Below are 12,582 nucleotides of genomic sequence, written 5' to 3'. Positions count from 1 at the left end.
ATTAGGTTAAGTCACCGTCATGATCCAAGCTTGAAAATTGCTGTTATAATTCACATTCTGTTTGTCTCTTTACTGACAGGTTTGTGATTTTGTATGTGGTGGCTCGAGATAAAGACGAAGGAGAAAATGGCCGAGTGTCATACAGAATCCAGGCAGGCAACAGTGCTAGTCGCTTCAGTCTGAACCCAAACACTGGTAAGATGGTTTTAAGGGTTAGACAAATCAACATGTTTTATTTCCTTTATCTTAATGGAGAACAAAGCAGTTTTTTTTTTTTTTTTCATCACCGCAACATAACAGATGAACAGTACTTTCCGGAAAATTAAATTTATACACTATTCACACTGAGTCTGAACAGCGTAACCCTCCTAAATATCTTCACTAAATGATAAATTATTTATTCCGAGTAATATTTCACTTCAACAACAGTTTTGGTTTCTTTTTCTTTACTAATGTATTCAAGAGAAGTAGTCTTTATTTAGACTATGGGAATGTTGACAGTCCTTAAATACTTAAATATGTCGAAGTCTTGTCTTCTTTTGGGCTGGGTGTTGAAGGCGTGCTGAGCTCTGGCTCAGTTTGGAGTAAAAACCATAAAACAGACACATAATGCGGCTTCCAGATGGAAGAAAGTCTTTACATCATTACTTTCAGTTGTTTTGTGGTTTGATTTCACTTATGGTTTGTTTCTCAGACTTTGTGGTGTTAAGCTTTTAGTTATTAAGAGCTGTAACGGCGGATTAGCATGTGTTATGAAGAAGTGTGCCAAACTGACTAGCTAATGTGAGGAGTGTCATTAGACTGATTACTACTTAAAAATAGCATATCTATTCTGCCAACTTTCTGCCACTTCACATTAGTGTAACTTGGTTTTATTAACTTCTTGCAAGCCAATGTTTTTTCTGAGTTCTTTCGTTTGTTCTTGTGTAGCTCAAGAAGATTTATTTGTGACCTATAGGTTCCAAATTTTCCCATTTGAAGCATAATTAAACCAATCTCAAAGTCATTAGTAAATTTTTAAATCCTTGATGCGTTTTTTTTTTTTTGCCTCCTTCTATAAAAATAAAAATTTCTGACGTTTGTGTTCATTTTCCATGTAAATCTCTATGCAGCCAAAGGTTAAACTGCCTTTATTTTATTACAGAAACTATACCACTGAAATAAAGATGGCCAGATTGGGCTATGAAATAGTAGAACATATGATTTCTTGCATCTGCTTTTAACTAAAGCGGTCGAGCTAGAAAGTCCCCACAGAGATATCAGCGCCTCAGCCTCACAAAACAGTCAACACACAATGTGTCTTTGGCACGCCGTGGCACTTATAAATTACATGTCTCTCGGGCAATGCAACCAAACTCGCACACTGCTGTGAAACGCACACACACACAGGCACACATATTTCATTTTTCTCTCACTTTGGCTGACCTCCTTAATAGTTTGTGTGATGACAGGGCTGTGGGATGGAGACATAAAAGGTAGGAAAACAATTGAAGCCAGAATCTGTGCAGTCGAGGTGTAATTCACAGACTCATGTGAAAAAGGCATAATTTACTTCAGTTACACACATGCACTTGTGCTTCAAAGATTTAAAGGCAAACAGATTTGAATGCATCCTCAAAGAGCCCGAATTTAATAAATGGTGAGAAGTAAACAATTAGATGTAAAAAAAAAAAAACTGTTGTTTTTATATGTTTGCAGGTAAAAACACAAAATATAATGGTAAAAATAATTCAAAACTGAGTCAAAATAACACATTTTAAAACAAATGGGAATAGAAAATTATTCTAAAGCAATGTTTAAAAAAAGTTTTAATATTAAATATATTTTTCTGCTTTCAGGTTCTCTCTCTATCCTTAAAGCCCTCGACCGGGAAGAGCAGGAAGTTTATAATTTGACAATCATAGCAGAGGACCACGGTACGCCTCAGCTCTCCACCTCCCAGGTGCTGTGTGTGCAGGTGATTGATGTGAACGATGAAACTCCGGTGTTCCAGCAAGCAGAGTTTGAGACTCAGGTGATGGAAAATCAAGGACCGGGAACCACAGTGTTGACTGTAACCGCAACTGACCGAGACCAAGGTTTGTTTAGAGGGAACCTCTGATGGCCATCAAGTTTTAACTCTGTTAACATAGCATGACCTGTTAACAAGCCAGAGGTAAATGATTGTGGTTTGAGGTAAATGATCTAGTTTCTATAATCATAAACACACTTATTTTTAGCAATGTAGGGCTTTTTTTATTAGGAAAATATAGGTCCTACTATGTAAACTTGGTAAAGAAAGGTTTGCTTTTAATTTCCAAAAAATAATTTATACACCTCATCTTTTACTATTTAGATTAGCACAGTTTTTAGGCGCATGTTGTCCTAAAAGCTTAGGAGAATGTCTACAAATACTCACTGGAACGAAACTCTCTTTGCACAAGGAAGAATAAACTGTTCATAATCTTGCCGCAATTTGTCTCCTTGACAGTTTTTAGAAAGCACAATTCAGAAAACACATCAGAATGTTTTGATTTCCTAAGAGTTATTGTGCTTTGTTTTGTTAAAGTGATTAGGCTGTTGTAGGTTAGTTGTTGGAAGGACTGTGATGCAGACATGAAGGAGGCACATTCAGTATCTCAGCAAGACTTTTAATGATAAAACCAAGAGAAAACAGCCAGATACAGGGATATAAACAAAAAAAGACAGACAAGCCGAAGTATGCAGTATATACTGTGAGAAGATATGATAATATTCCACTGGTGTGCTGATTACTAAAGAAAGAAGAGTGGTATGTAAGGAGCTGGAAAAGGGACTTTTAAGGCTTCTAGTGGCCATGATGATGGCACAAGAATAAAAACCTAGAACCGTAATACCAAAAGTCATTAAAAACCAAACCAAGTACTTCCAAAATGCATAAAAAAGAGATCAAGATTAAACACAGATTGTGCCAGAAGCCTTTTTAATATTGTTGACATGTTTTTGAAATATTTAGGAATGTTGGACAAACTCAACTAATGAAACCTGAACCAAAAAACGGTTAAAGTTTAAATGCAAGCAGAGAGAGCGCAGTGGTTTCGCTGAGGATAACCACAGAGCTAAACAGCAGAGAGTCAAAAATGGTTTTGACAAAACAAATCTTTTAAATGTGAACCACAGTTGTTTGCTAATAAAGTGTGTGGTTACGGTCATCAGCGAGGGCTCTGTATTTCTTGGAGATTTCCTGCCAGGACAGTGCAGCTTTGGAATCATTTGATGTAGCTTTTTTCTCTTTTCATTGGCTTCATGATATGTTCTGCCTCTTATTTCTGATTCAGGTTCTAATGGTCAGATAACATATGGAGGTGTGACAGAGGATGGCTTCATCATCAATCCTGTAACAGGAGTCATCACCACCACAAAGGAACTTGACACAGAAATTCAGAATCACTACACTCTCACTGGTACGTGAACAATGCAATTTTTCACAACTATGGTGTGTTATGTAGTAAAAATTCCTACTATGGCTGCATCAGTTTAAACTAATTGTATTGGATTTGTCAAGTTAATACTTCTCATTTCTCATCAGTCTATGCCAGAGATGGAGGGCTGCCTCCTAACTTTGCCAAGGCTGTAGTCCGTGTAGAGGTGCAGGATGTGAATGACAATGCTCCAGTCTTTGCAAAGATGTGGTACGGACTCGAAGTGCCAGAAAACCAGGAGGCTGTAGTGCTTTGTTCCCTCAAGGCCACAGATCCGGACTCGGGTCCTGGTGGAGAACTGGAGTACAGAATTGCCTGTGAGAAACAGCATTCTCTGTTTAATCCAAGACACAGACTGTTTTAGTTTTCCCCCCCACAAATGCTCCACAGTTTTAGATTGAATAAAAACTTGCACAGATTCTTGAACTTGATAAAGTTTTTTTTTTCTGACATAATTCTAGCTGGAGATCCTGAAGGAGATTTCCAGCTCCACGCCAACACAGGAGCCCTGTCCACCTCCCGTGAGCTTGACAGGGAGAGAAAGGCAGAGTATAACTTGGAGATGGTGGTGACAGATCGAGGCAGCCCTGCTCTCAGCGCTACTGTGACGGTGCAAGTAAAAGTGCTGGACGTCAACGACAACAGCCCCGTCTTTACAAGAATTAGCTACTCAGCAGAGGTGTCAGAGGACGCTAAAGAAGGTTCTCAAGTTATTGAGGCAAGTAGAAATGGTCAAAAGAGATCAGTATTTATAATTCACACTTTTTGAGAACATGTTATTGACATATTCTCTGCCTTTTATTCTTTTGTAGGTGTCAGCAACAGATGCCGATGAGGGCTTTAATGGGAAGATTCTGTATTTCCTCAGCCACGAGGCACATGGAGCGTTCACTGTGGATGAGGATACTGGTCAAATCACCACATCAGCTCTTCTGGACCGTGAAAAACTGGCATCATACAGCTTCCAGGTGTTTGCTGTGGACCTTTCACCTGCTGCACCAAGGAACTCCTCTGCTCAGGTAAAAGATGGATTAAGAGTAAAAGAGGCTTTGATGACTCATTATGGTAGAAGTTCTCTAACTTTATGTCTCAGAAGGCATTTTTAAGTTCTTTCTTTTAGCTTTTTTCCTAATTCACATCTTTCTTACAGGTGATGGTCACCATCCTTGACATCAACGACAATGCTCCCTTCTTCATCCAAGATCCATTGATCATTGAAGTATCCAGCAGGCGCTCCCAGCGGGTTTTAGCCACCATGAAGGCAGAGGACAAAGACTTTGGAGCCAATGGTTCTTTGTTTTATCGCTTTGCCGCCCCAGTGCAGGGCTTCAATATCAACTCCCTGACTGGGGAGATTCAAGCCTCTAAGCCACTGAGAGATCTGACCCAGGCTCAGAGGACCCTGATCGTGGAGGCCATGGACCAAGGCAGCCCAGCTCAGTCTGCACAGGGTGTGGTGGTGATTTATGTGAAGGAAGTGGAGTACAACGGCATTCGGTTCTCTAGGAACGCTAGAGACGTTAGCATTCAAGAAAATGCTGCAAAAGGTTGGGTGACATTATTTAAAATGTTAAAAATTGACATACGCTATGTTAACCTTGTGAGGCTTTTGCCAGTTTCTCTGCTGTCACCATTAAATTTTCTTTACTTTAAATTTCCAGGCACAGCTGTGGCTCAGGCTCAGGCCCAGTATCCAAATGGCACACATGAAGGGATTAGTTATAGCCTTTTTAGTGGAAACAAAAGGCAGGCTTTCAGCATCAGTTCTTCATCAGGTAAATCTTAAAGTTTTTTTTTTCTTTTTAATGACCCAAATGATGTAAATTCAGATTATAGTGACTCATCTGTATGCACACAGATATCAACCTGGTGATCTCATCAGCCTCATTTTTCACTTGCATCTTTCTCCTTTTGCATTTCCTCCAGGTGAAATCTGGGTGGAGAGTGCCAGGGGACTCGACTTTGAGGATACCCCCAGACTTCGCCTTGTTATTAAAGCTGAAACCGTGTCCTCCACATCTTTCATGGCTATTAACTTGGTCCTGCAGGACATCAATGACAACCTTCCTCGCTTCCAGCTGCAGAATTATGTAGCCTACATGAAAGAAGCACAAGGATATGAAACGCCAATCATACAGGTGTCTAAAAATATCAAACTTGCAGAACATCACAAAGTCAAATGGATGTTCGTTCCACTGAAATTTGGCTTGAAGTGAAACTAAATTCTGCATTTTTCTTCACTTTTCTTACTCCTTATCCAGGTGGTGGCTGAGGATGTAGATCAAGGCCAAAATGGTCAGGTGACATACTCCATCCAGTCATCAAGCATGAGTGGCCTGTTCAAGATTGACCCCGTCACAGGAAGCATCACTACTGCAGCCATCATGGACCGTGAAATTTTTACACAGACCAAGTAAGGACAAAAAGAAAAAGAAAAGAACATTTAATGGGTATATTTTAGGAGAAGTGTAAGATATTAACAAATGTGTAAATGGGTAAAAAAAAAAAAAAAACATTTTAACCAAATCTACAATTTCTCTACCCTTATTAAAGCCATGAAATAACCTTTGTTCATTGAAACAAGAATTTAAAAAAAGACATGATTTTGAAATAGGGACATATATTTCTTGTGATCATTTACAGGCTTGTAGTTACTGCGACTGACAGAGGAAGTCCACGACTGGCTGGTTCAGCCACACTTACAGTGATAATTGTCGACCAGAATGACAACAGTCCGACTATTCCCTTGCCCCAGGAAGTCCGCATCCCAGAAAGTAAGCATTTATTTAAAACAAGTGTTTAGCAGCACAGCAACCAATGTCGATTGCAGTTAACAGATGTTTGGTTTTTTTTTTCTCCCTCTCTCTCAGATACATTGATCGGCACAGAGATCACTCTTGTGACCGGGAACGATGTTGACTCCAGTCCTGCGCTTTCCTACTCCTTGCAGCTTGACCCAACAGCTTTAGGCAAATTTGGAATTCATCGTTTCAGCGGTGGTGTATCCCTCACTGGCTCATTAGACTTTGAGGAGAAGACGTGGTACACCCTGACTGTCAGAGCCACAGACAGCCAGCACCAAACCGAGGCTAACATTACAATAGTGGTTGAGGATATTAATGACAATGCACCTGCATTTACCCATGACCTCTATCAGGTAGGGTGGCCTATAGTGTAAGTCAAGAAAATGTTCTTTTCCCCACTCCTGTGTACATGTATTCTGAATAAATCATATAGCTACCTAAAAACAGTTGCTTGACAACTTTAATTCATCTATTATTATGCTTTCTTTTAAATATACTCTATAAACTTTTACCAAAGAATGAAATACTCACAACCAGTGTTTGAAATTCTGACACCTTCATGACTCAAAAAGTTTTATCACAAGATAAATTTTCTTCAGGAACTGTTTCCCTCCTGTACACAACTCTAAAGTTGTACCCAGGGACCTGACACAGACTGTAAAACCCCACATGCGCATTCTCTGCCTGTACACACTGTGGGTGATAAAAGTTAACTGCCTAATTTTAACGGGGGAAAAGTTGTAGAGATGAGCCTATATAAACTGTCTCAGGAAATTACCTCAACATGAGCACACACTCAAGGAAAACAGGAACTGAGTTGTAAAATGCAGTTTCCCCTCTAAAATGGTGCTGCTTGTTGACCTCCTTACCGTAGATTTTGGAATTTTATTACAGTATTTATGCGATCGGTTAAGGGTCTTATTTTCCTTTTGCCTTGTAGCTCAAAATTCACTTATTCACATTTTTCCACTCCAGGTTACCTTGCCTGAGCACACACTACCTGGAAGTGCAGTTATCACAGTAACAGCAACTGACAGGGACTCTGGAGATAACGGGAGGATCACCTACAGGGTGATGTCGTCAACTCAGGAAGGTTTCTACATTGACCCCAGCAATGGTATGATGAATGTTACTACATCAGTGTAATTTCAATTCAATGTGGGATCTATCACACCTTTTTGCACAATAACAAAATACACATTTTTGTTTCCAGGGACCTTGTTCATCAATCACAGAGCTGAGTTTGACCCTGAACGCCCTTCAGTCAACATTGTTATTGAAGCTTGTGATGGAGGCGAGCCTTCCCTCTCCTCTCTTACTACAATCCAAGTTCAAATCTCTGATGTCAATGACAATGCTCCTGTGTTTCACCAGTCTGAGTACAGGTTAGTCAGTGTTCTTTAAAACCTTCAGGTATTTTAGTGTAACCTAAACAGTTACCTGATCTGTTCATGATCTGTTTTCAGGTCTACAATTTCAGAAGATGCCATACCAGGGTCAACAGTTCTGACTTTTGAGGCCTTTGACAGTGACCTGTCACGGGAAAACTGCGGTTTTGACTTTGCTATCGCCAGTGGGAATGAAGGAAATGCATTCCAGATTGAAAGCAGTGTGCGGTTCCTGGAAGGGCGGGGATTTCAAACAGTAGGAACCCTACTGTTGGCGGAGGGGCTTGACTTTGAGACCAAGCCACTTTATAACCTCACAGTGGTGGTGTCGGACCGTGGTGTTCCCCAGAGAAGTTCCAGTGTTACTGCTGTAATAGCCATTGCTGATGTGAATGATAACCCTCCAGTGTTCAGCAGGGCAGAGTATATAGTGTCACTCAGTGAGGGAGCTGCCTCTGGTACTGAAATTATACGACTGACAGCAACAGGTGGGCAAAAATCTTCAATTTTTACATAGTTTTGTTACTACTCTTTTCAACTTTTAGTCACTTGGTTAATTCATCGTGCTTGTTTTGTTTTCTTCTTGCAGACCCAGACTCAACTCCTAATGCTGAGGTCCAATATACCATAAGCTCTGGAGATGAGGTGAACTTATTTTCTATTGACCAGTGGACTGGAGCCTTGAGACTTCAGCAAGTACTTGATCGGGAGCATCAATCCACACATACTATCATTATTCAAGCTGCCGATGGGCAAGGTCACTTTGCACTAGCTCCAGTCATTGTTGAGGTGAAAGATGTAAATGACAACCATCCATTCTTCCCCATAAAAGTCTTGACAGCTAGTATCCAAGAAAACCAACCAGCAAACTCAGCTGTGACTGTTCTTCATGCCATAGACCATGACACAGGAGTGTTTGGTCAATTAAAATACTACATGGTGGAGAGGTCTGGAGCTGGAAAGGACAGCTTTGCTGTGGACCAGAGTTCAGGAGAAATCAGAAGCAAGATTCCTTTTGACTTTGAGAAAATCAACTCTTTTAATTTTGAAGCAGTGGCTGTGGATTCAGGCAACCATTCGGCCACTGTAACTGTACAGGTGTTTGTTACTGGTGAGGATGAGTATGATCCACTCTTCACATCCACTGATTTTTCTTTTGAAGTTCCAGAGGGAGCCAAGAAAGGCCAGAGCATTGGCCAGGTCCAAGCAAACGATGAGGATGAAGGAGTGGATGGTATTGTTCTCTACTCTCTTACTGCCAGCTCCCCATATTTTGATGTAAACAAAACTACTGGTGTGATCTTTTTGAAGTTGGACAATTTAGGCAGCAGTAGTAGTAGATCAGGCCGAACCAAACGGGAAACCAGGGTAATGACCCTGGATGTGAAAGCTCACAGTCCACTGGATACATCTCGCTCTGCATCAGCCCAGATCGCCATTGATGTCACAAACACCAACTTTGGACTGGCTGCTGATGTAAACATCCTGGTTATCAGCATCATAGCTGTGTCTCTTGGCTTCATCATATTGCTTGTAGTCATGGCCGTGGTGGTGTTCTTTGTCAAGTCACGCAGGAGGAAAAAGGCCCAGGATGCAGGAAACCGAACTCTTGCATCAGCAAATGCTTTGAAAAAACTGGATGAAACAAGACCAGGAGGTGAAAGTATTTACCACCAGACTTTGCCAGGTTACAGTGGTGATCAGGGTGGACCTGGTGGTTCTTACACTAGAGGGGGTTCTTTGGACCCTTCTCACTCCAGTGGAAGAGGTTCGGCTGAGGCAGCAGAGGATGATGAGATCAGAATGATTAATGAGTACCCCCGTGTTGCCTCTATTACCTCATCCATGCAGGAGCACATCTCGGCCAGAGGACCGGACTCTGGAATCCAGCAGGATGCCGACCAGCTTTCTGATATTTCCTGTGAGCCTGCTGCTTTGGAAGGCAGCACTTGGTTCAAAGGAAAGAAACTGGGAGGCAGTCTGAGTGGAACCTTGCTTTCTGGCCAGCTTCCAGTTTACAGGGATGAAGGAGGTGGTTACCTGGGAGTAGGCCGTGGTCTGAATATTTCCCTCCCCAAGGATTATGCTTTCCCGGAGGACGGTAAACCGTCAGTGGATGGTTCCCTAACAGCTATTGTTGCGAGTGATGAGGAGCTTCGTGGAAGCTATAACTGGGATTACCTGCTCAACTGGTGCCCACAGTTTCAACCTCTTGCTAATGTATTCACTGAGATTGCTCGGCTAAAAGATGAAACTGCTCAGCAGAATCAAAATCCCCGTCAGCCCTTCCACCCCAAGCCCAAAATGGATCCCAAACCGAGAATCGACCCTCCACCACTCATCACATCAGTGGCTCACCCCGGGGCCATGTCAGTTCCCCCTAAAGTCCCTGTGATTGGGCGGACATTCCCCCACTTATCCTCACTCCGCAGGTCCCCTATTAGTCACGAGGGATCCATTTCTTCAGCAGCAATGTCGCCAAGCTTCTCCCCATCTCTGTCCCCCTTGGCTGCTCGATCTCCGGCTGTTTCGCCTTTTGGAGTCAACCAGGGGCCCTCAGCATCTATGATCAGCACCAGGGAGCCCTCACTTGACCAGAGTCCTGATCATGAGATGAGAATATGATTACAAAAACAACAGAACTATTTCAGGTGGCTTTTCTAGTTGACACCCTGAACAAAATATGGCATACCACTCTTTTTGAATGTTCTTTTGAAAATGCCCTTAGAAATCATTGTTTTCATTACAAGAGCAAAATTATACAAATGTCCAGATAGACATTTGTTTCGAGAATCTGGGCAATAAACACATCTACAAAAATCAAAAGCATAACCCTCATCTGATAGAATATTCAGATTTATTCTTCAGATGGTTGGCAGCGTTGCAGGAATAGATGCTGATGTGGAAAACATGAATGGTTTGACAAGACCAGCCAAACCCTTTCCTTTTCAAAATGACGCAGGTCTCCATGAACTGATCAGGGTCATCAGGTGAACCAACCTCTTCGTGGGAGCGCACACTCACCTTGCTCTGCAGTCAGAGATCACTTAGTGTGTAGATAGCTAAACATGTAGTTTTCATGTTACCTCGCTGGCTGGCCAGAGAGCTACGGACCTTGTCCCTCTCTTTGTGTCTGTGAACATTTTTTACAGTATTAAACTCATGTGGCTGCCTTTGAAATGGCCTCTGGACACGACCAGATGAACAATGTCTGTTCACAAAGATGCAGACTCATTGAAATGCAGAGGCATCACAAAGTGGGAGAGCGATGAAGAGGACTGTTTTTCTCCACAGTTTAAATGACTCTTCTTATAATTTGACTTTTATTTTTGTATTTTTATATAAATATATGATTTCAGGTTTATTATTCTAAATGGAGAGGTTATTGTTTTTGTGTATTTGCATGTATGTATATTTGTATGTATCTCTTACGTTTTTAGAGACTCCTGAGAAAGTTTTGTTGCGTGTGAATGGGGGATGTTTGTTTTTGTGTTTTTGTAGGATTATTTAAATGGGGAAAAACATAACTTTCTGCCACAATTTCACCATAGAAAACCGAGCACAGGTCAGTTTATGTTGGTAAGATTTTTTTTTTTTTGTCAAATCATTGATCATCCAAAAATCCAAAATAGCAACTAAATTAAGAGATGTTGTCAAGACACAGACCTTAGCTTCTCCAGCAGTTGAGCACTATGTTGTAGTGTGTACTTGTGCAGAATGGCGAACTCCCATTGTTATTCAGGGACATGTCCATTTGCTGATCACCTCTGTGTCCTTCAAAGAAAGTGCTTCCCAAACTAAGTTCAACCATTCACCAACTTCAATGCATTTAACTGTGAAATTGTTCATCTCAGCTCAGTAGAAATAACATTCTTTGATGGGGTTGAGACTCTCGCAGGAAAGTTGCATAACTTGGAAAAATGTAGCACATGAGCCAAACAACTGGGAAGCAAAAGCCTCAGTGCATGAGTCCTGATGAATGTATGACGATTTAGCTACCAGTGCAGTATGTACGTGTTTCTTGTTAACTCTGTTTTATACAATTTATTTCTAATTCTTTATAAATTTTGTCTGCCACATGGTGAGTTTTTATTTAATGTTCTAAATGTTTAACTCATCTGCACATTTGTCCTTTTCTCCCATTCGTATCTAAATTTGTCAGCCAAAGGGATAAAAATGGCGTTCCTGTCATTTGTTCGTGTGCATTTATCATTTTGGACTGTTTTGACTAATTTTAGGGTAGGTGCAGTGTTAGGATGTCTCCTTGTTTTCAAGAGATGACTTCTACCTCTGTTCTTTGTTTGCCATCATCTGCTTCATGCAAAGCTGGCTCAGATTCAGCTGAAAGCTACAGGCGCCATGAGAAACTGCATTGCATTGAGTTTTATTCATACTGTTTCAGAAAAAAAACCCATCACTGTATGACAGATTCGATTTGAAATTATTGCCGGTGACTGATTGGTGGAGTAATGGCCAAAATGCATTAAAAAAAGAGAAAAGAACCAAGCTGTACGTTCATGTATTTAAAGCAAATAAATTCCTACTGATCTCTTTTGACAAACTGGAGTCAGACTTGATCTTTAAATGCTGAAACAAGACCCTGAAATGTACAGGAATATTAGCTGTAAATACAAACTTGCAATTATGTATAATCAGTCATTTCTGGTATAATATGGATGTTAATAGATGAAAAGGCACATCAAGCTTTGAGGAGAATCAAAATTTGTTTGATTAGCCACAAAAGGTGAGTGATCATGTAGTTGTGTTTATCTGTCTGTTATTTGCAAAATATCTCATGAAATACAGGTGCTGGTCATAAAATTAGAATATCATGAAAAAGTAGATTGATTTCAGTAATTCCATTTAAAAAGTGAAACTTGTATATTATATTCATACATTACATACAAACTCATATATTTCAAATGTTTATTTTGTTTAATTTTGATGATT

General features: G+C 40.7%; 1 protein-coding gene across 2 annotated transcripts in view; it reads left to right on the top strand.

Moving 5' to 3' along the window:
- The window catches only part of LOC108236991 (protocadherin-16), a 91,138-nt gene extending 78,945 nt beyond the window's left edge, over positions 1 to 12,193 (top strand). For both annotated transcript variants that reach the window (XM_037979074.1, XM_017418138.3), the window contains exons 14-29: positions 80 to 195; positions 1,839 to 2,078; positions 3,297 to 3,422; positions 3,548 to 3,757; positions 3,902 to 4,158; positions 4,253 to 4,459; positions 4,591 to 4,987; positions 5,102 to 5,215; positions 5,367 to 5,578; positions 5,702 to 5,853; positions 6,084 to 6,214; positions 6,311 to 6,597; positions 7,220 to 7,361; positions 7,458 to 7,629; positions 7,711 to 8,120; positions 8,222 to 12,193. In XM_037979074.1, the coding sequence (XP_037835002.1) occupies positions 80 to 195; positions 1,839 to 2,078; positions 3,297 to 3,422; positions 3,548 to 3,757; positions 3,902 to 4,158; positions 4,253 to 4,459; positions 4,591 to 4,987; positions 5,102 to 5,215; positions 5,367 to 5,578; positions 5,702 to 5,853; positions 6,084 to 6,214; positions 6,311 to 6,597; positions 7,220 to 7,361; positions 7,458 to 7,629; positions 7,711 to 8,120; positions 8,222 to 10,257 (5,209 nt within the window). In that variant the 3' untranslated portion in view covers positions 10,258 to 12,193. The remainder of the gene's footprint in view (positions 1 to 79; positions 196 to 1,838; positions 2,079 to 3,296; positions 3,423 to 3,547; positions 3,758 to 3,901; positions 4,159 to 4,252; positions 4,460 to 4,590; positions 4,988 to 5,101; positions 5,216 to 5,366; positions 5,579 to 5,701; positions 5,854 to 6,083; positions 6,215 to 6,310; positions 6,598 to 7,219; positions 7,362 to 7,457; positions 7,630 to 7,710; positions 8,121 to 8,221) is intronic.
- Positions 12,194 to 12,582: the final 389 nt, after the last annotated feature.

Source organism: Kryptolebias marmoratus, linkage group LG13 (genome assembly GCF_001649575.2).
Source record: "Kryptolebias marmoratus isolate JLee-2015 linkage group LG13, ASM164957v2, whole genome shotgun sequence".
NCBI lineage: Eukaryota > Metazoa > Chordata > Actinopteri > Cyprinodontiformes > Rivulidae > Kryptolebias > Kryptolebias marmoratus.
Note: the sequence above shows the minus strand (reverse complement) of the source record. Positions and strands in the feature narration are given on the sequence as shown.